Source organism: Myxocyprinus asiaticus, chromosome 31 (genome assembly GCF_019703515.2).
Source record: "Myxocyprinus asiaticus isolate MX2 ecotype Aquarium Trade chromosome 31, UBuf_Myxa_2, whole genome shotgun sequence".
Lineage (NCBI taxonomy): Eukaryota > Metazoa > Chordata > Actinopteri > Cypriniformes > Catostomidae > Myxocyprinus > Myxocyprinus asiaticus.
The window spans coordinates 40,850,745-40,875,226 of NC_059374.1; the positions used below are offsets into that span (position 1 = coordinate 40,850,745).

At 40.2% G+C, this 24,482-nt stretch overlaps 1 protein-coding gene and 2 non-coding genes across 5 annotated transcripts; all 3 read right to left on the bottom strand.

Moving 5' to 3' along the window:
- Nucleotides 1-2,576: 2,576 nt before the first annotated feature.
- Nucleotides 2,577-2,705, bottom strand: LOC127422680 (small Cajal body-specific RNA 14). The gene has a single exon (XR_007894214.1). It is a non-coding gene; the product is annotated as a small Cajal body-specific RNA 14 (non-coding RNA).
- A 5,266-nt stretch (nt 2,706-7,971) lies between these two features.
- On the bottom strand, nt 7,972-24,131 carry LOC127422578 (nuclear mitotic apparatus protein 1-like). 3 transcript variants are annotated; one of them, XM_051666218.1, is made up of 24 exons: nt 24,091-24,131; nt 23,774-23,823; nt 23,599-23,684; nt 22,231-22,310; nt 21,856-21,941; nt 21,542-21,610; nt 20,793-20,883; nt 20,471-20,618; nt 19,644-19,780; nt 19,416-19,527; nt 19,178-19,295; nt 18,950-19,090; nt 18,711-18,824; nt 15,321-18,539; nt 12,072-13,988; nt 11,695-11,904; nt 11,430-11,593; nt 11,059-11,335; nt 10,655-10,862; nt 10,361-10,497; nt 9,768-10,112; nt 9,479-9,565; nt 8,787-9,026; nt 7,972-8,218 (listed from the first exon to the last, which is right to left on the bottom strand). In XM_051666218.1, exons 2-24 carry the CDS (start codon nt 23,813-23,815, stop codon nt 8,195-8,197), a joined length of 8,052 nt encoding a protein of 2,683 aa, XP_051522178.1. In that variant the 5' UTR covers nt 23,816-23,823; nt 24,091-24,131; the 3' UTR covers nt 7,972-8,194. The 3 variants fall into 3 exon arrangements, with proteins under 3 accessions (XP_051522178.1, XP_051522177.1, XP_051522175.1); XM_051666217.1 differs by having other exon boundaries at nt 10,655-10,859; nt 12,072-18,539; XM_051666215.1 differs by having other exon boundaries at nt 12,072-18,539.
- LOC127422682 (small Cajal body-specific RNA 14) lies at nt 22,026-22,156 on the bottom strand. Its single transcript, XR_007894215.1, has one exon. It is a non-coding gene; the product is annotated as a small Cajal body-specific RNA 14 (non-coding RNA).
- Nucleotides 24,132-24,482: the final 351 nt, after the last annotated feature.

Sequence of the window (24,482 nt, forward strand, 5' to 3'; positions counted from 1 at the left end):
TTCTAAAAATCTTTTTGTTCAGCAGAAGACAGAAAGTCACATACATCTGGGATGGCATGAGGGTGAGCAAATGATGAGAATTTTCATTTTTGGGTGAACTAACACTTTAAAAGTAAATTTAACCTTTAAAATGAGCCTCAAGACACCTGCGTCTGTTTTAGCTAGGGTTGCCAACCGTCCCAAATAATATGGAATCAGAGAAGGATAAAGCTGCAGGTAGAGATCCAAAAAGGGGCGGGAGCCCCAAACCTGACCCTTTCTCTAACCTTAACCGTGTGTAAGTGACGCCCCCTTTTAGAGTTGGTGCAACCCTCTTTTGGAGTAACCCTCCCTTCTTTTGGAGATCTCCGGCTTGCAGCTATACGGACTTGGAATCATCCTGTATTTGATGCAACAAAATTGAGCTCCGTATGAAATCCATATAGGATGCCGTTTGTCCCACATCAGCGTCTCGCACCCAAATTGCTAAAAATGTTTCACAAACCCAGAGAAATGGACCTGAAACAAACATTGTTCGAGTTGATATATTGGCTGTTAAACATTAAACTGACGACACACTTGACAGAAGCGGCTGGGGGGAATTTGGTCAAACACATTGCATTTGAGTGCATGTTGATTGTTTCTCACCACTGTGATTCCAAAATAACCAGTAATTCATGACATGACATTATATTGCACCACAAGTCAGTGCTTGTTCTGGAAGAGACTGCTAAATAACAGAAAAACTGCAACAAGAACAAAAGTACAATAAAGTACAAGTTTAGTTAAAAAGCTTTATGTACTTTTCTTACATTTCCCATGTAATAAACACTATTTACTGCCAAAACAAGCACACTTTATTCCAAGGAGAAATACACTTTCCATTATAATGCATGATTATTTAAAACGGTGCTAAGACTTGTACTGAGACAGTGGCCCTGGAAGGCCAAAATGATTCTTTAGTGATATATATTAATTTTTAACACAGTCATATACGGACTACAAACTGATGAGCCCAATTTTAAATGGAAAGCCGGTTCGTTGAGCTTTAAAAAAAAACAGAAAAAGCTTAAGCTTAATTTTGTGGAAGAAAATGCTCATCTCCATTGATAGCAGCTTTGTTCTTTAGGCAAAAAGCAGTTTATTAAAAGTGAAGATTGGTAGGAATTTGTTTCTTCCTGGTCACTGTATTAACACGGTTTTCATTTTAAGCTTATTATGGGCTGTTCATACCGTACGCGTTTTTGTGACTGTCCGCGCTGTTTATTGTTTTCTCATGTAAACAAGCTGTAGGTGGACCTCTTTAATCGTTGCACAGTGTCTCCCGCTGGATCCCCACTGAGAACAAAAGTCCCGTATTTAAAGGGGCACTCAGTAAAAACAATTTCCTCAAAGAAGTTTTACTTCTAAAGATATGAATAGTAATTTTGAAACAAATTAATACAATCATGAGCCTTCACATGAGATGAAGTTTCCAGTCTGGAGTCGTCTTCTCATGTGAATGCTCATGATTGTATCAACTGGTTTCAAATTTACTTTCAGTAACCTTATAAAATCTGTTCAACATGGAGGTCTCCTCATTGGGACGCCATGTTAAGACCACATGACCAGCCAGATACTACTCTCTCAATCTCAGTAACCGCCATGTTGTTAGACACTTTCAATCAGGGACTTAATTAATTCTGGTTTACTGTGAATAGTGAATTTCTACAAATGTCATCAGTAACGGAAGACTATTGTGTTTGAATGATGCTGCATCAAGGCCACTAGGTGTCAGTATAAGTCCAAGACATAGTAATTTTTATTTTTTTTTTTTTTTTACGAAGTGCCCCTTTAAAGCTGGAATGTCCCGTATTTGGCTATTAGAAAGTTGGCAACCCTAGTTTTAGCCCGAAAATGCAAATCATATTTAGTGCTTGTCACACATCCAAAATTGTAATGCTCATTTAAGCATTCAAATGTGCATTTTTATCTAAAATTGACAAATATTGACATTTTGATTTGACAGCCTTCTGGTAAATTTTATTTGTACATTTATTTTACAAAAAAAAAATCTTGGTTTTAGCATTTTACATGAACTAACCATTCAGTGTCATTAAAAAGGTAAAATATTATTATAAAAAAAAAAAGAAACGGTTGTCAAACTACTATTTTTAAAAAATAAAAAAAAAAAAAATTTACCCCCAAGAATGTCAGCATTTTATTTGTTATTTGTTATAATCTCAGGATAGTTACACTAATTAGACATTTCTGACTTCATACCCCGGTGAAAAATACTACATTTTCATTCAGAAATTCAAAACATGTAAACTATATAAGTGGTGTATTTAAAGTCACTGTCAGTTTAAAAAAAAAAAAAAAAAAAAAAAAAAAAGCATTTAAAAATTTTTAAAGGGAAATATCAACTTGGATCAGCCTCTCTTGTTGGATAAAATAGGTGATAACCACAAACCTTGGCAAGCTGAAGCTCCAGCTCAATTCCAGGACTCATTTTTTGATAGATGAGAGAAGCCTGTCGTCTGTTAAATTTAAAGTCATCTACACATGGAGGAGAAAAGTTGTACAGTATGGTCTCAAATCATAATCTTCTCTAAATGTTTGTGTGGAACCATCGCACAGGGAGCCCGACCACTTGACAGGCCCTGTCGGCAGGAACCAGCATCACTCTGTGTGGTGTCCAGGACTACAGCACTGCTCAGCTCAGCAGTCATGTTGGAACAAACCACACTTTCAATGTCTCACCAACTCAAGTTTGATGTGGTGCTCTAACCTGGGATTGAACCGGCAACCTTTAGGTTTGGAGCTCAACTCCTTAACCACTGGACCATCAGACAAACTCATGGAAACACAATGGAACTTACCTTGTAAAATGCTAAAGATCCTTTTCATCATCTTTAAAAATGATGAAAGCAGCAAGTCATTAGAGAGCTCTTTCCCCCATCTAGAAATATAAATGACACATTAAACTTGGTGAGCCATTTGTACCATTACAGTCAGCATTGGTTTTAGTTGTAGAAACTCTGCACCAGCATTTCAGAGTTTCCTTTTTAGAAGTCTAGAAGCCTTTATTTTGGTCATACATACATTTTTTGCATATATACACAGTGAAATGTTTTCACATATCCCAGCTAAGCTGGGGTCAGAGTGCAGGGTCAGCCATGATACAGCACCCCTGGAGCAGACAGGTCAAGGGCCTTGCTCAAGGGCCCAACAGTGGCATTTTGGCAGTGCTGGGGCTTGAACCCCCAACCTTCTAGTCAGTAACCCAGAGCTTTAGCCGCTGAGCCACCACTGCCCCTTTTCACATATCCCAGCCAAGCTGGCGCCCCTGGAGCAGACAGGGTCAAGGGCCTTGCTCAAGGGCCCAACGGTGGCATCGTGGCAGTGTTCGGGCTTGAACCCCTGACCATCTGGCTTGAACCCAGAGCCTTAACTGCCAAGCCACCACTACCCCTTTTTGTTCTCGTTTGCACCTCATCTGTGATATCTTGACTGATTAATTGCCATTAAACTTGATGCATATTAAATATTTTTGGAGTATTGTTTTATAATAAATTTATATAAAATAAAAATATATATTTCTTTTAGTAATGTTTGTCCCTCGCAAGAGGGTCCTATTTGGCTGCTGGACAATCAAACTTTAAAGTCATTTTTTGGAGTTTGGTTGGGCACAATTAGTCTTTTGTTATTTATGTGTTAGTTTGTAGTTAAAGGCATTTCTGTCATTAACTCAAAATCACAACTCACACTTTGTAGGCAAACTTTAGGAGTTGATGCCCTTCCTTCATTTGGTTGATTTTCCTAATAGGCTCCTCTGGACATACACTGTTGATCTGTCAGAAGGATGAAAGTCTCTTTTAACTCATTACTGAGGTGAAACATTAATTACAAGATGAAACCTGACTTACCCACGACAACAGTGCAGCCTCCTTCACCTCATGCAACTTCATACTGGACAATCAAAACTGATTACAATAACACAAAGAGACGAGAGTGAGAGTATATTGTGTGTGTATACAGAGTATATGACCAGAGTATAGACTTTCATACAAACCCACACACATTTATCTTAAGAAAAATGTATGCGTGTGTGTGTGTGTAATTATATATCTCTCCATCTATCTCTCTCTCACACACACCGATCAGCCACAACATTAAAACCACCTGCCTAATATAGTGTAGGTCCCCCCTCATGCAGCTCTGACCTGTCGAGGCATGGACTCTACAAGACCTCTGAAGGTGTCCTGTGGTATCTGGCACCAAGACGTTAGCAGCAGATCCTTTAAGTCCTGTAAGCTGCGAGATGGGGCCTCCATGGATCAGATATGTTGGTCCAGCACATCCCATAGATGCTCAATTGGATTGAGATCTGGGGAATTTGGAGGCCAAGTCAACACCTTGAACTCTTTGTCATGTTCCTCAAACCATTCCTGAACAATTTTTGCAGTGTGGCAGGGCGCATTATCCTGTTGAAAGAGGCCACTGCCATCAGGGAATACAGTTGCCATGAAGGGGTGTACGTGGTCTGCAACAATCTTTTTAGGTAGGTGGCCTGCCTTCTTCCCATAGTGCATCCTGCTGCCATCTCTTCCCCAGGTAAACAACGCACAAGCACCTGGCCGTCCACATGATCTAAAAGAAAACGTGACTCATCAGAGCAGGCCACCTTCTTTCATTGCTCCATTGTCCAGTTCTGACGCTCACGTTCAGTGGTGGACAGGGGTCAGCATGGGCACTGACCGGTCTGTGGCTACGCAGCCCCATACACAGCAAGCTGCAATGCACGGTGTGTTCTGACGCCTTTCTATCATGACCAGCATTACGTTTTTCAGCAATCTGTGCTACAGTAGCTCTTCTGTGGGATCAGACAAGACGGGCTAGCCTTCGCTCCTCACGCACATCAATGAGCCTTGGGCGCCCATGACCCTGTCGCCGGTTGCCCTTCCTTGGACCACTTTTAGTAGGTACTAACCACTGCTACTAACATACTGGGAACACCCCACAAGACCTGCCGTTTTGGAGATGCTTTGACCCAGTCGTCTAGCTATCACAATTTGGCCCTTGTCAAAGTCGCTCAGATTCTTACGCTTGCCCATTTTTCCTGCTTCCAACACATGAAATTTAAGAACTGACAGTTCACTTGCTGCCTAATATATCCCACCCCTTGACAGGTGCCATTGTAACGAGATAATGAATGTTATTCACTTCACCTGTCAGTGGTTTTAATGTTGTGGCTGATCAGTGATGTGATATATATATATATATATATATATATATATATATATATATATATATATATATATATATATATATATATAGATAAAATACACAGTACTGTGCAAAAAGGCACATGTTTCACAAAAGCATTTGTCTTAAGATGGTTATTCATATCTTCAGCTTTAGAGTCAATAGGAAATATAAATGTTAAACTCCCAAACATTACTTTTGCAAATAGAACAGGGAGCCCTGCAACAGATGTCATGGCCCCCACAGAGCCCCCCACTGAACATCGTGTCAGTCTGAGATTACATAAAGAGACAGAATTGAGACAGCCTAAATAGATAAAAGAACTGTGGCGAATTCTCCAAGAAGCTTGAAACATCCTATCTGCCAACAACCAAGAAAAAACTGTGTCCAGGTGTACCTAGGAGAATTGGGGCTGTTTTAAAGGCAAAGGTGGTCACAACAAATACTGATTTAGCTTTTTTATGTTTACTGGACATTGTATGACATTAAGTGATAAATGAAAGTGATATTTGTCATTATTTTTGAAGACATCTTCACTATACAACATTTTTCACAAGTGCCTAAAACTTTTGCACAGTACTGTGTAATATATATATATATATATATATATATATATATAAAATAACATACGTTTTAAGTATACACACCGATCAGCAACAACATACTCCGAATGGTGCCAAACATCCAGTGAGCAGTTCTGTGGATGGAAACACCTTGTTGATGAGAGATGTCAACAGAGAATGGCCAGACTGTTTCAAACTGACAAAGTCCACGGTAACTCAGATAACCGCTCTGTACAATTGTGGTGAGAAGAATATCATCTCAGAATGCTATTCTGTTTTGGTGACATGAGGGGGACCTACACAATATCAGACAGGTGGTTTTAATGTTGTGGCTTATAGATGTGATACACACACACACACACACACACACACACACACCTTTATAAAATAAAACTGTTTAACGCAAGAACTAAAAATTCAGTTAATAATCGAGCATGTTTCCTTGCATTTAACCAAATGAACACTGTGTGGAAAAACATTAGAAAAAGTTTAGCAAAAATTTTAAATTGTTCGCTGGTCTGATTTTAACTTAGACTTTGCACTTTTTCACTATGCAAGTCTAAAATAATAATAATAAAAATATTATCTATATTCTTGCTAGACTTTTTTCCTAGTCTGTTCAGTGTGCGGACAATTTCTCAGGTGGATTTTGGATTTTAAAAAACTGTTTCTACGCACCTGAAGTTATACAAGTCTTGTTTGAGCTCAACAATCCCTTATACTCTACCAAATAAACAATGTAATATATATTTGCTGCAGTAATAACACAATTTGGAAAGGGTTTTACGACTAAACATTTTGAGGTGAAACTGCATTTTAATACTATTCCAGCACGCGCAGGTACACGGGCGGAAGCTTTGCTTACCTCAGTGATATTGCTATCAAAACACCACGACAGAAATAATTCCCCTGGTAAAGTGCCATTAAACGTAAACACAAATGTTCAAACTGTGCGCTTTTTTTTTTTTTTTTAAGGATTAGAAGACAATATCAAGCAAACTCTCACCTTCACCTGGTCGTATGAGAAACGCTCGTTAAAGGTTTATATATGATGACGTAATACCATCTCCTCCTCTATCATTGGCTGTCGTAAGTGAAGTAGCCAATGAAAACACGCCTCTTCTCCGAGTGGTCTTATAAGGCAACGCTTCCTCAAGAGGTCGCAGTGTTAGTAATTAGTCACGTGCATTAAATTCATAGCTTGAAATTTAAACTAATAAATAAAAGTCTAACACATATTTATTGAACACAGAATCCCATAACTTGTGCTTTAAAAGTTAATAAACTAGATGGCATGCTCTTTCTAATCTTATTATATATTTTTGTAATATAATCTTTCAAAAAGTTGCACCTTTAAAAGGAAATAAAAGTGAAAAGTTTCCCCTTTTGAAACAATAGATAAAAGGTATTTTCTCACTTTCTCATTTACAGGATAATTACTTTTTTATTTGCCTTTTCCACACTATACATGTGTGTATCGTTACAAATTATAGTTAATGCTAAATTTAAAATTACAAGTCAAAATAATTTAAGATAAATCAAATTAGGAATTCATTTGTGGGGTAATTTGCTACTAGAAATATTTTTTTTTTACACTAATATATTTTGAACTCCAAGTTACACATCTACAGAAATGTAATACAATTATATAATCCTTGTCACTTTTAATCAGTTTTCATTTGAACATGTTCAGCTTTCATTTTCCAGATTAAATGAAATAAAACGGCAACGGTAGACCTGATCTGCATATCAATACCAAAATAAAACAAGTTAAATCTGAATGGTGCACAGAGATGACCAAACTTTCTTGTCACTCACTGCTAAACCAGAAGGTACTGTGAAATGATCCAAATTTTGTAAACCAAGACCTGCATCACAGGCCAGTTGACTAATCATCAAGGTTTTTATCTAAAACTTTTGATTTACAAATGAAGGTGTTCAGGAAGAACTGCCAGAACCAAAAAAAGACAACTTTTAATACTATTGTTCATAATGCGGTTCATGTTTTTGAAAGTATTGCCAAAAGTGAAAATTTCTGCACTGTTAGCGGCATGAAACGGAATTGCATCAATATGTAAATCCAAACATGTTTCCCCAAACATTTACAACCCTTCAGAAAAATCTTCAGCATTCATGTTGTTCTTATTAAGCAATGGCTGAGAAAGCGGCAAAAGGTTTGGCGTACAAAAATCTTTATTTTGATTAAACAAAGAATACATTTAGATATAATATATAGTATATGTACAAACAAATATATGAAACAAACAGTCATTAAGCCCCCTCCATCCCATAATTAAAGCTAAAACATTCTTTAGATTAAATAGAAACAAATCAAAATGTAAAGAGGAATGGATGGTTTTAAAATAGAAAAAGAAAAAGGCAGGTTTTTGGGTGAAATCCTCAATTCAGACCTTAATCCTGAACTTCATCTGTGGAGAGAGAAAGAGCATTAATGAACATTCATTTCACTCACACGCACAGAGTAAAATTGCACTCGAAATGTTAATCTGGAAATTCAACTCTGAAAGTGAGGCACTCTAGAGTGCTGTCGAGTAATACAGTCATGTGCAGGTGAGATGATCAGAGATGAGAATAAAAACTGAACCCACATCAGTGTGATTCCACCAAGAGACCTATACAAAACTCACAAAGCCACCGTTTAAACCAGTGAGGGTGAGTAAAATCAGCCCATATAAAGCTGAGAGACATTCAGTGAAACATAACTGCCCCATAAACCAGCAGATACATACAGTTTACAACTTCAGCACATATGGTCATCGCAGTTGGTCATTGTGCTACCTAAACACACATACAGCAAATACACCCCTGAAATTTCAAACCCTTAACCCCTAAACATAAATATTTGCAAGTGGAATTAAATGAATAAAACCTACTTTCCTATGCGTTTTATGTATTTACCATATGCTAGTGCCTGGATATTAATTTCAGATAAGATCCTGCTCAAGTGAGGCCTGAGTTCATCAGTGTATTTTGTACCTTTTTGGCATTGGAGGATTTGGGAGACTTGTTACGGGGAGACTTTCTTCGTGTTGAGTCCAGAGGTGACCTTCCATCAGCTGCGCTCACGGCAGAGCGAAGAGCGCGGCTGGCCATGGCAGGAGATTTGCGGGCGCTGTTACGCAGCTTGTTGAGGCCTCGCTGCAGTCTGCTGTCACCACGAGTGCTGGTCTTTGGTGTATTTAAAACAGAAAACATGATAGATTGCCTTCGCTCAGCCTAGAGATGAAAAGAGAGAAAGAAGATAAAAATATTTATATGACATTCATGCATTTACCTAGTTCTCATCTACTGTTATGAAGGTTAGGGTTAGATTTAGGGGTAGGATTATGGTTAGGTTTAGAGGTAGATGTGGAGCTCCAAATAAGACTCTTGCAAGACTTTCGGGAACTGAAGATTTACCTTCTAGACACGACCCTCTAAAATGGGGGATACACCACATACTTAAATTAACTATACAATAACCCTAAAAGAATCTTGGATTTTTAGAACTATTTTCTGTTCTTTTAGAACATTTATTTTGAAAACCATTTAACTTAATTATGAAGCACTTTCCCTTTTGAGGATATCTAAAAAAGAAGTGTGTCAGATTGACTTAACTACTGGGGTCACTGTGAAGTAATTTTGTCCTCAAAGAATAGCTAGGTTAGTAACACACAAAAGTGTCTTACCGGAGTGTTTGGAGGTTTGTTTTGACTGTTGGTGTGTCTGCCTTTGGGTGTCATTGGCCGAGGGAAGCAGCTTGCCGTCTTTTTCGCCTGTAGAAACGACATCATGTTACCACTAGCAGCTTCCAAAATTTCAGATTTATGCAAATTTTCCCCAAATACACTGGCAAAAACCTGCTAAAATCAATAAAATAAACATTTATATTTCTGTAAGTGAATTTACATCTTATATACAGATTTCTGACAAGGAAACAATAGGGGGTGTACTTTCCCATTCTTGTTCACTTCATACCTCAGGTGTGTCGGGGCCTTGCAGCTGGGATACAGGGCGTTTAGGGGCTAGTGGGCTACGTACATTTTCTGATGAACGCACATTTGAGGTCGTTTTTGTGACCTGAGAGGCCCGGTAAGCAGCGGTGCTGGATCGGATCTGACCCGGTAACATGGTGGAGCGCTGGGGCTGAGACTGTGCAAGAACCTGGCTTGAACTTCCTCCTGGCGCCAGAGAGAAGCGTCTGGAGTTCAAAGATTCCCTGAGCTGACTCGGAATCATGGATGCACGGCGAATAGTCTCATCCGGGTCACCCATCCGCAGGTCATCGTCCGTTACTGTGAACGAGGGAAGTCCCAGACTGGGCTAGAGAGGCAGAAGAGTGGAGAGATTGATTCCAGTTTCATGCAAACAAGGTAAAAGCAAAATAGAAAATGGTGGGTAGAGAGAAGGGAGAATTGGACAAGACATGACACAGGCCTGACTAGAACCTGCATCCCTACAAGACCACAATTACTAGACAATGGTTCACTTTAAAAAGAGCAGCAGAAACAGAGATGTGTACTCTGAACTATACATATGCCATATAAATGCAGTATATATTCATTGCATACCCGGGACTCAAGTGGGTAGCTGCTCTTCAGGTGAGGCAGACAGGCTTTGTTTCGTGCCTGTAGTTCAGCAATGCGGATCCAGTCATCAGCAGCATGCTCTGGTTCATTCTCTGCACCAATGCAGAAGGTACTGGTGGCTGCACAACACAAGTTTAGTTAAAATATTACATTATACAGCACTGCTCAGTGTCACAAGCTCAAACAGAGTAACTCTAGGCGAGGATGTCTAAACATATTTGCTCTGATTCCAACATTTCTTCTTGTAAAATACAGAAGTCAGGTAGAATAACTCACCTCTTGCTGGCACAACATTGTGCACAGAACTTCTGCGATATCCAGGCAGACTTTCAAGTTTGTCTGCTTTTGATAACACTGCTCTGCCACTTTCCTCAGAGAGGTCCATGGACACAGGCCGTGAGTGGTGAATTGCCAGGTTCGGCTGAGTTCGGGCAGAATGTAGACTAGAAAATGACACCTCCCCATCAACATTTCCTGAAGTCTGCTAACCAATAAAAAAAAAACAAGGTCTCGGTCTCAAGATCAGCTTTCTTGTTCAGATATGCTTGGCATGTACAATTCCTAGTACAGCATGTCTAAAGAGCCAGATCTCCCATACAAATGATCAATTAACACCTAATTTTTAACAATTAAGGCGCAAAAGGTCAGTAGAAAGTTGTGCGCATTACAGCATATCCCACCTTAGCCGTGATGTTGATAACCTGTGTTGTGCGTCGCTTGCGGGCAGAGGCTGTGAGCTTCTTTGCAGAATCCAGATCTCCAAAAGAAGTGATGCTGGTCTCCAGTTTTTGTTCAGTAGCATCGTTTCGGTCACCTTTCCATTTGTTGCCTTGCTGACTCATAGGTGTGAAGTAGAGAGTCTCAAGGGATTCTGCCCCCAAGGCTCGACGTTTAGCAGCCAAACGCTCAGAGCTACGTACCAGCGGAGTGCTAGACTCACCTGGCACTGCTGAATGACTGCCGAAGTGGGGAAAAAAAGGACAAAGACACTGCATGAGTAACCTTTTAAAAAACTCTGCAATGTACCTTTAGTTTAGGCTTGTTGAGTTACCTGCCAGCACCAAGCGAATCGTTCAGGTCAAACTCCAAGCTGTCGTTGCTGATATCATGCCGTGCCTCTGGGACTCTGGCACACATAGTAACTCTGTCTCTCACCTCCCCAATGTCATCAGTCATTTTCTTCTGCTCTCGCAGTTGCCTGTCAGCGAAGTCCACCTGAAACACACACACACTTAATCAAGAAACTTGTCAAAAGAGACTCAAAATCAGATTCAGTCTTATTTCCATATTTTATTAACATTAAGCTGTAGACTAACTTGAGCCTCCAATCTTTTCACTTTGGCCACAAGGTTTTTCTCTTTGGTCTTCGCCTGGTCTAATTCCATTCGAGCCAATGTCATCTCCGTCTCCAGAGCTTTGACTTCCCTCTTGCTGGACTCCAGGGTCTGCTCAAGAGTCTTGTTAATTTCCTGGGCCTCCAACAGCAACTGCTTTTTCCCGATGTAATGACTCCTTGCATTCTCCACCTGAGGAAGAACCACATGTCAGCCATCAAGTCTACTCAATCTCAGTATGAATTTACCATTGAACATCAACTTGATGTCACAAAGCATTTTAGCAATAAGGGATTCTAGAGAAAAACTTAAAAAAAAAAAAATGAAACAAACAAGTAAAGAATAAATTCTATCCGAACCTGTGTTTTGTAGTGTTCTACTGCTTCTGATTTCCTCTTTAGTTGTTCCAGGAGTTCCTTATTTTGCTCCTCCCACTGTCGAGCAGCGTTTTCAAGAGTAAGGATGGAGCCACTTTGATCCTCTACCTTCAACTCCAGCTCAGCTCTAATCCTCTGGGATGCGTCGCACTCCCTTTGCAAAGACTGGCTAAGAGAACATAGGTGGTCTCTTTCCTTCCTCAATATCTCCATATTCTGCTGGCACCCATCCAGTTTATGTTTGTCAGCATGAAGCTCAACAATTCTCTTCATCAGGTCCTCCTTTGCCTGATGTGTCTCAATGGTATCATTCTCCTTCTGCTGACACAGCAGTTCCATCTCCCTGAGCTTCTGATCCAAAGACTGTAAGAGATGGTCTTTGTCTGTGACGTCTTGACTGACAGTCTCTAGTTGTCCCTGCAGGATTGCAACCTTCTTCTCCAGCTCCCTGCGGAGATCATCTTCAGACTGTTTGGACCTTAATTGTTGATCCTTCATCTCATTTTGTAGATAACTTATTTGAGCTTCCCTCTCGGAGGCAAGAGTGGAGACCTCTAGGATTTTAGCCTGAAGTTCACTCACGTTTTTCTCAAGCTCCTGAGCCTTTTCTCTAAAGTTCTCTTGTTGGCAAAGCTCATTTTGAAGCAAAAGAAGCTCAGATTCCTTCTTTGAAGTAGTAGATGTAACCTTCTCCAGTTGGCTGTTAAGGGCAGCCAGGTTTTCCTTTAATATGTTGTGATTAACCTCTAAAACAGACATTTCCTGTTGTTTCTGTACCTGATTTTCCTGGTAGTGGCAGATTTCCTCTTTGAGAGAGGTTACCTCAGTTGACAGATTGTCCCTTTCCTTTCTCAATATCTCCAAATTCTGCTGGTATCCCTCTAGTTGTTGTGTCTTAACAAGTAGCTCGACAATCCTCTTCTCCAGGTCCTCATTTGCCTGATTTGTCTCAAGGACATCTTTCTCCTTTTCTTGGCAAAGCAGTTCCATCTGCCTAAGCTTATGATCTAAAGACTGCAAGAAACGGTCTTTGTCTGCAGTGTCACAACTGGCATTTTCTAGTTGTCCCTGTAGGGCTCCAACCTTCTCCTCCAGCTCTCTGCAAAGATCAACTTCAGATTGTTTCAACTTCAATTGCTGATCCTTCAAGTCATCTTGAAGAGAACTTATTTGAGCTTCCTTCTCAGAGGCAAGAGTGGAATCCTCTAGAATTTTGGCTTGAAGTTCACTGAACTTTCTCTTAAACTCTTCATGGATGACAGTCTCAAGCTCCTGAGCCTTTTCTCTTAGGGTCTCTTGTTGGCAAAGCTCCTGCTGAACCAAAAGGAGCTTAGATTCCTTCTGAAAAGCTGTAGCTGTCACCTCCTCCAGTTGGCTCTGAAGAGCAGCCAAGTTTTCCTTCAATATATTTAGTTCATCCTTTAACACAGACACTTCCTGTTGTTTCTGTTGTTCATTCAGAAGGGAACAGCTTATTTGCTCTTTAAGAGATGATACTTCAGCTGACAGTTGGTCTCTTTCCTTCACCAAGTTCTGCTGGCACTCGAGCAGCTGTTGTTTCTCAACAAGAAGCTCAACAATCTTTTTCTCCAGATCCTCCTTTGCGTGATGTGTCTCAAGGATATCTTTATCCTTTTGTTGGCACAGCAGTTCCTTCTGTCTCAGCTTCTGATCAAAAGACTCTAGCTGATGGTCTTTATTTGCAGCACCACAAATTGCAGCATCTAGTTCTCCTTGTAGGGTACAAACCTTCTCTTCTAGCTCTGTGCGGAGATCATCTTCAGATTGTTTGGACTTCAATTGTTGATCTGTCATTTCATTTTGGAGATAACTTATTTGAGCTTCCCTCTCAGAAGCAAGAGTGGAAATCTCTAGGATTTTGGCCTGAAGTTCACTAACCTTTCTCTCAAACTCTTCACGCATGACAGTCTCAAGCTCCTGAGCCTTTTCTCTTAGTGTGTCTTGTTGGCACAGCTCCTGCTGAACCAAGAGGAGCTCAGATTCTTTCTGCAAAGCTTTAGTGGTGAACTCCACCAACTGGTTCTGAAGAGACGCTAAGTTTTCCTTCAGTGTGTTGTGTTCATCTTTTAACAAGGAAACTTCCTGTTTTTTCTGTTGATCATTTTCAAGGGAGCGGCAGATTTCTTCTTTAAGAGATGACACTTCAGCTGACAGGTGTTCTCTTTCCTTCTCCAAATTCTGCTGGCTCTCATCCAGATGCTGTTTCTCAACCAGAAGCTCAGCAATCTTTGTCTCCAGGTTCTCCTTTGTCTGAAGTGTCTCACGGACATCTTTATCCTTTTGTTGGCACAGCAGTTCCATCTGTCTCAGCTTCTGTTCCAAAGACTCCAGCTGATGATCTTTGTCTGCAGCACCACAATTGGCAGCTTCCAATTGTCTCTGTAGATTTCCAACATGCTCCTCCAGCTCTCGCCGAAGATCATCTTCAGACTGTTTGGCCCTCAACTGTTGATCCTTTATTTCACATTGAAGAGAAGTCATACAGGCTTCCCTCTCAGAGGCAAGAGTGGAAACTTCTATGATTTTGGCCTGAAGTTCATTCACCTTTCTCTCAAACTCCTCACAGCTGGCTGTCTCAAGCTCCTGAGCCTTTTCTCTTAGTGTCTCTTGTTGGCACAGCTCCTGCTGAACCAAGAGGAGCTCAGATTCTTTCTGCAAAGCTTTAGTGGTGAACTCCACCAACTGGTTCTGAAGAGATGCCAAGTTTTCCTTCAGTGCGTTGTGTTCATCTTTTAACAAGGAAACTTCCTGTTTTTTCTGTTGATCATTTTCAAGGGAGCGGCAGATTTCTTCTTTAAGAGATGACACTTCAGCTGACAGGTGTTCTCTTTCCTTCTCCAAATTCTTCTGGCTCTCATCCAGATGTTGTTTCTCAACAAGAAGCTCAGCAATCTTTGTCTCCAGGTTCTCCTTTGTCTGAAGTGTCTCACGGACATCTTTATCCTTTTGTTGGCACAGCAGTTCCATCTGTCTCAGCTTCTGATCAAAAGACTCTAGCTGATGGTCTTTATTTGCAGCACCACAAATTGCAGCATCTAGTTCTCCTTGTAGGGTGCAAACCTTCTCTTCTAGCTCTGTGCGGAGATCATCTTCAGATTGTTTGGACTTCAATTGCTGATCTGTCATTTCATTTTGGAGATAACTTATTTGAGCTTCCCTCTCAGAAGCAAGAGTGGAAATCTCTAGGATTTTGGCCTGAAGTTCACTAACCTTTCTCTCAAACTCTTCACGCATGACAGTCTCAAGCTCCTGAGCCTTTTCTCTTAGTGTCTCTTGTTGGCACAGCTCCTGCTGAACCAAGAGGAGCTCAGATTCTTTCTGCAAAGCTTTAGTGGTGAACTCCACCAACTGGTTCTGAAGAGATGCTAAGTTTTCCTTCAGTGTGTTGTGTTCATCTTTTAACAAGGAAACTTCCTGTTTTTTCTGTTGATCATTTTCAAGGGAGCGGCAGATTTCTTCTTTAAGAGATGACACTTCAGCTGACAGGTGTTCTCTTTCCTTCTCCAAATTCTGCTGGCTCTCATCCAGATGCTGTTTCTCAACCAGAAGCTCAGCAATCTTTGTCTCCAGGTTCTCCTTTGTCTGAAGTGTCTCACGGACATCTTTATCCTTTTGTTGGCACAGCAGTTCCATCTGTCTCAGCTTCTGATCAAAAGACTCTAGCTGACGGTCTTTATTTGCAGCACCACAAATTGCAGCATCTAGTTCTCCTTGTAGGGTGCAAACCTTCTCTTCTAGCTCTGTGCGGAGATCATCTTCAGATTGTTTGGACTTCAATTGCTGATCTGTCATTTCATTTTGGAGATAACTTATTTGAGCTTCCCTCTCAGAAGCAAGAGTGGAAATCTCTAGGATTTTGGCCTGAAGTTCACTAACCTTTCTCTCAAACTCTTCACGCATGACAGTCTCAAGCTCCTGAGCCTTTTCTCTTAGTATCTCTTGTTGGCAAAGCTCCTGCTGAACCAAGAGGAGCTCAGATTCTTTCTGCAAAGCTTTAGTGGTGAACTCCACCAACTGGTTCTGAAGAGACGCTAAGTTATCCTTCAGTGCGTTGTGTTCATCTTTTAACAAGGAAACTTCCTGTTTTTTCTGTTGATCATTTTCAAGGGAGCGGCAGATTTCTTCTTTAAGAGATGACACTTCAGCTGACAGGTGTTCTCTTTCCTTCTCCAAATTCTGCTGGCTCTCATCCAGATGCTGTTTCTCAACCAGAAGCTCAGCAATCTTTGTCTCCAGGTTCTCCTTTGTCTGAAGTGTCTCACGGACATCTTTATCCTTTTGTTGGCACAGCAGTTCCATCTGTCTCAGCTTCTGATCAAAAGACTCTAGCTGACGGTCTTTATTTGCAGCACCACAAATTGCAGCATCTAGTTCTCCTTGTAGGGTGCAAACCTTCTCTTCTAGCTCTGTGCGGAGATCATCTTCAGATTGTTTGGACTTCAATTGCTGATCTGTCATTTCATTTTGGAGATAACTTATTTGAGCTTCCCTCTCAGAAGCAAGAGTGGAAATCTCTAGGATTTTGGCCTGAAGTTCACTAACCTTTCTCTCAAACTCTTCACGCATGACAGTCTCAAGCTCCTGAGCCTTTTCTCTCAGTATCTCTTGTTGGCACAGCTCCTGCTGAACCAAGAGGAGCTCAGATTCTTTCTGCAAAGCTTTAGTGGTGAACTCCACCAACTGGTTCTGAAGAGAAGCCAAGTTATCCTTCAGTGTGTTGTGTTCATCTTTTAACAAGGAAACTTCCTGTTTTTTCTGTTGATCATTTTCAAGGGAGCGGCAGATTTCTTCTTTAAGAGATGACACTTCAGCTGACAGGTGTTCTCTTTCCTTCTCCAAATTCTGCTGGCTCTCATCCAGATGTTGTTTCTCAACAAGAAGCTCAGCAATCTTTGTCTCCAGGTTCTCCTTTGTCTGAAGTGTCTCACGGACATCTTTATCCTTTTGTTGGCACAGCAGTTCCATCTGTCTCAGCTTCTGATCCAAAGACTGTAAGAGATGGTCTTTGTCTGTGACGTCTTGACTGACAGTCTCTAGTTGTCCCTGCATGATTGCAACCTTCTTCTCCAGCTCCCTGCGGAGATCATCTTCAGACTGTATGGCCCTCAACTGTTGATCCTTTATCTCACATCGAAGAGAAGTCACACAAGCTTCCCTCTCAGAGGCAAGAGTTGAAACTTCTAGGATTTTGGCCTGAAGTTCACTCACCTTTCTCTCAAACTCCTCACGCCTGGCTGTCTCAAGCTCCTGAGACTTTTCTCTTAGGGTTTCTTGAAGGCAAAGCTCCTGTTTAAGTGAAATGAGCTCAGATTCCTTCTGCGAAGTTGTAGTTGTCGCCTCAGTCAACTGGTTTAGAAGAGAAGTCAAGTTTTCCTTCAGCACATTGTGTTCTGCCTCTAAAACAGATAACTTCTGTTGTTCCTGCTTTTCATTTTTATTGTAATGGCAAATCTGCTCTTTAAGAGATGTTACCTCAGCTGAGAGAACCAATATTTCCTCCTGTTTTTCAGATGCAGTTGAAGAAGCAGAGAGAAGCTCTTGCTGAAGTTTCTCAATAGTGTCCTCATGCTCTATGCAATTGGATTTGATCCTTTCATTTATTTCAATATTTTCCTCCTTCACAAGCTTCAGTTCAGTGTCTAGAGAGACAAATTCATTCCTCAGATTTGTGATTTCCTCATCCTTTAGGGATATTTGTTCTGATAGTTCCAAAATTTTAGTTTCAACGCTTTCAATTTTGGTCAATGCCTGACTAACTTTGTTTTCTTCCTCTTTTTTCTCCTGTCTAAGGATACTTATTTGCCCCTGAAGGTCTCCGATGGTCTGCAGATGCTCATCAATTTCCTGTCGCAATGTACATGCCTCATTTGTCAGGGAAGCATTCTCTTCTACCACTTTCTGATGCTCTTCCAACTTCTTTTCATAGTCCTGAAGGGTGGTCTGGGCATTCTGCAAGTCAGCCATGAGGGCATTTAGGGCAACCTGCTGTGTTTCTCTCTCTATTTCGAAACCCTGGATCTCAGTATGTAGAGCATTAACCATATTGTCTAAAGAGGCTACCTTCCCCTCCAGCTCCCCCCTCTGCTGGCGAAGTTCTGCAGAGATTTTAATCTCTGCTGTCAACTGGATTTCCACCTGTTGCAGCCGAGAAACATCACTTTCCAGAGCTGATATCTGTGAAGTGAGCATTTCCTTCTGAGCCATTAAGGCCTCCTGCAGTGCCTCTCTCTCCATGCGGATACTGCTGACAGAGTTCTCCAGATCAAACACCACTGTCTGAAGTCTTGTGGTTTCCTGTTCAAATGAGCATCTTTCCTGGGCTAGCAAGGCTTCAACCTCTGCCTTCTCCTTCTCAAGGCAGGAAATAGTGTCCTGAAGCTGAGCAAGTTTAAGAGACATCTCTAACAATTCCTGTTTAAGTTTCTCCCACTGGAAATATAAAATGAGTAAATGTTAGTCAAAACTAATCCATTCTGGGAAGATGTTTTAACTTAAAAGGTTAAAAGCCATTTTTGTTAATTGCACAAACAGATGCAGGCTATTTAACAAACTCTGAAAATGCTAAATTGTTACTTAAGACTATAGAACAGAAAATCTCACCTCCATGATGGGGCCCATAACTTCTCCTCTCTCTTGAGACTGAGCTTTTTCAAGTTCATCTTCAAGAACGGAGATCTTGCCCTGCAAGATCTGAACTTGCTCATTTAGGTAGACCTGCACAGGGGCAAGAAAATGGAATAAAAGCAAAAAATGACTAGTCATAGAGAGTACAAAGCAAAGACACAAAATAATTGCAATAAAAATAAGGACTGTGTTTCAATAGTATTCAAAATATCTACCCTGTGTGTGACAGCTTCGTTTAATTCTCTCTCAATAAACTCCCTTCTTTTAATCCACTCAGCCTGCGACTTTTCGTGTGTCAGTGTCAGCTTAGCAACTTCTTCTTCAGCTCTTGCTAGTTGGCAAAATGTGTTTCGCACCTAATGGGACCAGAGACAGGTGAGAAAGGAATCTGACTAGTTTCAAGCAGATTAAAGGACAAAAGAAAGAGAAAAATTGTATCTCACTTGGGCAGCAAGAGTTCCATTTTCCTCAGTAAGTTCATCAATCTTTTTCTCTTTCTGCGAGTTGTCGGTTTTTAAGTCTTGGCATTGCTTAAGAACCTCATGTACTCTGTGGAGGAGACTATAAAAGGAAAAAATACCCTAAAGCATTATATATATCAAAATGTATTACATCAGAACCCAAATTTAGAGCCTTTAGTGACACTTGCTTAACATTAATCTTAGTCTTATTGCACCACACCTCTCATTCTTCTCCTGGAGCTCTATAAGTGCAGCTTTATGATCTTTCTCTAATTCTCCCTGTTCCCTCAGCAGACGGTCCACCCTGTGCTGCAACTGGGAAATCAGGCCCTCTGTGTGCGAAAAAAGAAAAAAAGCTAAGTTAAAACCAAAGAACCTCACTTACTCCACAATGCGTAAGAAAAAAAACTGCAATATCAGAGGTAATGGACGTGTGTATCTGAAATACCTTTCTCTGAGATGATGCTGATCTGATTTGCTAGTTCTTTTTCTAGCTCATCTCTCACATCGCCTTCGTGTGCCAGTTCCTTCCTGAGCCTTTTTAACTGAAAATGTGGCGTGCTCATAATGTCTTGTAACGGAGAGCTGAAAATCATGGATATGATCACTACAAGTTTTCAGTGTCAAGCAATATTTCCAGCCTCAGTGAAAGTAAAATGTCGCAGGTGACCAGTCAGAGCATATTTGATGCTTAATGTACTAGGTGGAGCAGGACATCGGACCAATGATTTCACTGTGAGTGGAGCTAACCAGTACTAGAAACCAAACGACTGACGCATTGACTTGGTGTGCAACACTGTCGATGGCTGCATTTGGTTAGGACAAGTTGTAAAGCAACTTCTGGAAAAAATTTTGCAGGTACCCTGTAATTCAATTCAGCGCAACAAAACAGAACTGAAAAAATAAAAACAATTTTCAAAAATGCTTCCCGAAGACTTCTTTGGTCCACCACTGGTCAAACAAACAGATGAGTCTTGCCTTGAAAGCATACCATTGGTTGATCTATGGTGCTGTGTCAGCCTGGTTTGGATGCTTAAACAACCAGAACTTTTGATAGCACCAAAGAGCCACAATGTTTACATTTTGAGGAAAACAAACTAAGATTGGCTACATTGACTGCCTTTTCATTAAGCATATCCTTGCTTGTGTAAGAGATTACAGTATTCAGCCTTGACAAACTATGTACACAGATACAGCTTTCTGAACCAGCTTATTCATTTTATATTTAGGATCAACCAGCATTCTTCTCCTTCACCATGGGATTGGAACACATACCCGTCCGAGCTGCAGGCCACTGTGCAAAGCTCTTGAAATGTAACTCTAGGAGGACGATGGAACCGGCCAAAAATCGGAGACTCATCATCAGCACAGAATGATGAGCAGCCACTGCTCTCAGTGCTGGATGTGGAGGAGTTCATGACAGCTACAGAGAAAGATGGTAAATAGCAAGGTTAAATTCATTCATTTTGCCAATGTTGCTGTGTTGGACCGCTGAAACAAATAAGTATCATAAATTTCATATAAAGACGTCAATGGCAGAGTGATAAAGTGATTAAGAGACAGTATAATTAAAATATCTGGTAATGTGTATACTTACAGTCTTGGGTTAGAAACTGATCTAGGCCTTTGTCTAATGATAGACCATCTGCATCATCTTTTACTAAATTAAACATGGATACAATCACCGACTGACATAGAAAAAGAGAGAGACAGTGATATTAGACAGTGACATTTTCAAAATGATCCACACAAAAATCAACTTTTGTTGCAGTAGCACTAGATATGGAGCTTTGGAAAGCAGAGCATCTAGTATGTGAGAGACTTTGACCCAGTTTCCACCTGGTATTATGATGCGTCTCGGGTGATCCGATCACATGTGGTCAGGTGAAACATCGCTGTTTACACCTGGTCACTTAAATGTGTCTACTGTGACCATTTATGTTTGGATTTGGAGGGGAGGGTCTCTGTTTCATGAGGACATACATCAGTCACTATGTCAGTGTTACTGCATGATCTGTTTTGATATCAGACACACTAAAGAAGATCCGTGAAGCTCTCATGATTGTGTAACCGTTTTTTTGCATTTTCCGATCGGATGGTTATTTCCTTTTAAAGCTGCTCTTAAACTGCTAAGTTTAAACTCTTGTTTTAGCGCAGCGGTTGATTGACATGTGAGGGGCGGGGCTTCACTGCTGCCAGGATGCATACAGGATGGATTAGCGTTTTCACCTCAAATGTGATGTGGTCAAATGCATTTTGACCACATTCGTATGAGATTGGATCACCCGAAACACATCTTAATACCAGGTGGATACGGGGTCTACAGTTCATTAGTAAAAGACTCACCTGTGCATTTGAGCTCAAAGGTTGCAGGTTGTCCTTTTTAAAACTGCAGTAACAAAGCAGAAGTGCCACCTGTGTGCAGACATTAAGCATATATAAATAGTGGTACACAACATTTAATCTGCACACCATTCAAAATATAGCTAAACAAATAAAATAAAAATTAATTAATGCAGATCCAACCTTGCCTTTAAATGTGCAAACAAACACATTTGCACTGGAACTACAAAATATTTATTGGGAAATCTCAGCTATTATAAGATAGTTATTTAGAGAGAGAGAAAGAGAAAAAAAACCCAATATAAACAAACACTTACCTTGGCAAGCTGAAGCTCCAGATCTACTTTTTGCTCGATTTTCTGTAAGATGAGGGAGCTCTGTGTTGTGTTGAGGTGAAAGTCATCTACACAGAGGAGAGAAGTTATATGCAAGGTAAGCAGTAGTTTGCAGTCTCTAATTAAAATCTCCCCTATCATTTTTCTAAATGTGTGTGTGGAACCATCGCACAGGGAGCCCGAGCACTCAACAGGCCCTGTTGGCAGGAACCAGTCTCACTCTGTGTGCGGTGTCCAGGACTAAAGCACTTCTCAGCTCAGAAGTCATACTAGGATGAACCACAGTTTGTGCCTGATGTGGCACTCAAGGATCAAACCTTGAAAAAGTCACTGTTATAGTGAGGCTTTGAAACTCACTGTGCAATATGTTGAAGATGATTTCCACTTTGTTATAAAGGGATAAAGTCTTCAGTTCCTCATCAGGCTCTTTCCCCTGTCTGGAATGACATTTGTGAAAAGTAAGAGAAGTTAGTGTTAGTTGTTTAGGCATTTCATTAGCACCTAGTGCTGGACGATATATTACATATTCACAATAAATTTGCATTGATTTTTGCAGACAAAGTTAAAAATTCTCTCATCGTTTACTCACCCTCATGCCATCCCAGATGTGTATGACTTTCTTTCTTTAACTGAACACAAATTAAGATTTTTAGAAGAATATTTCAGCTCAGTAGGTCCATACAATGCAAGTGAATGGGGTCCAAAACTTTGAAGCACCAAAAAGTATATAAATGCAGCATAGAAGTAATCCATATGACTCCAGTGGTTAAATTAATGTCTAAAATTAATGAATGAAGCTATCCAATTGGTTTTGGGTGAGAACTGATCAAAATATAACTATAAATATACAGTCTTGCCATTGCAGTCTCTAGGCATGTTCATAAATTTAAGCTTGATTGCACTTCCTAGTGCTTGACACATGCACAGAGCGCTAAGAAGTGTAATCGAACTTGAAATTATGATCGCCAATGAGACTGCTGAAGTCAAGATAACTGGTAAAAGTGAAAAAGGAGTTACATTTTGGTCTTTTCTCACCCAAAACCGATTAGATTGCTTCTGCGGTCATGGACTAAACCACTGGAGTCTTTTGGATTACTTTTATGCTGTCTTTATGTGCTTTTTGGAGGTTCAAAGTTCTGGCCACCATTCACTTGCATTGTATGGACCTACTGAGCTGAGATATTCTTCTAAAAATCTTCGTTTGTGTTCAGCAGAAGAAAAAAGTCATATACACATCTGGGACGGCATGAGGGTGAGTAAATGATGAGAGAATTTTTATTTTTAGGTGAACTATCCCTTTAAGCAACATTGTGAATATTGCTATAATCCTAATGCACTTTATTTGACCATTAAGTTTCCTAAAGTTCATGTCATTGGACTAGTTTCATGACTCACGACAGTGGGAACATTAATATAGATGTTTTAATGAGTTAACTTAAACTTCAGTGTGTGGGGGGAACTTTGATTAATTTCTGTAAATCAGTTCAAATTGTCTGTTTTAATGAATCGATTAAAAACGCTGATCATCACTCAAAAATGCTCATGGAGATTTCCATAAAAATATACATGGGTAAATTTTACTGTTATATTGGTGCATATATAAATAATATGATTAGATAGAACTATTTTGTTATATCTAACAAAAATAAAATAAATAACAACAACAAAAACATTTTAAAGCCCCAAAAGTACCCATCCAAGAGCATCAAAATAATCACAACTCACAGTTTGCAGCTAATCCTCAGGAGCTGATGCCCATCCTTGATATGGATAAACTGCCCCACAGGCTCCTCTGGACACACGCCGTTGATCTGTTAAAAGGACATCAGTCAGTCTAAGCTTCTCTTACAACATTACAGAGACAAAACATTAAATATTAAATATCAGAGAGCTGACTTACCCATATCAAAAGTGCCCCCGCCTTGGCACTACCCAACTTCATGCCGGACACTAACAAAAAATTGAGAGAAGAAACAAACAGGGCTTCTTTAGTTTACCAGTTTTATGTTGCATGCATAAACGCAGCTAAAACATTATATGCGTGTTGTAATACAAAAATATACATTCAAAGTATAATAGAGTTTAACCAGTGTGTCCTCTGCAACTCTCGGAAGTTTTAACAATATGACACCGTTGCAGAATGAATGCCCTTATCAAATAGCTTATAAAACTTAATACCAATATTAAAATACGTTAATATAAGCGAGATGTTTTTACCGTGATTTCACCGTCTCGCCGAAACGTTTCCAGATTCAAACTGGCAAAGCTGACTGTATCCGAACGCCCATTGGCCCATCCCGTCATGACGTCATGTTATTTACTCTCTCCTTATTGGCTTTCTCAAACTACAGTAGCCAATGGAAACATGTCCCTTTCCGCAACGCCCTTCTAGGAAATTATTCAAAAGTCTCAACGGCGTTTTGAAATTTTAAAAGCATAAAAGCACATATTTCGTATTCATATATTTCGAGATAAAAAGGGACATTAATCATAATAATACTGAATGATTAACCAGAAAAAGAAAGTGAATTTCAGACAGCTAAAGGGAAATCGGTAGAAAAACAATTAAGCTAAATTTCCCAGAATGCAATGCTATATTCTTGGTCTCC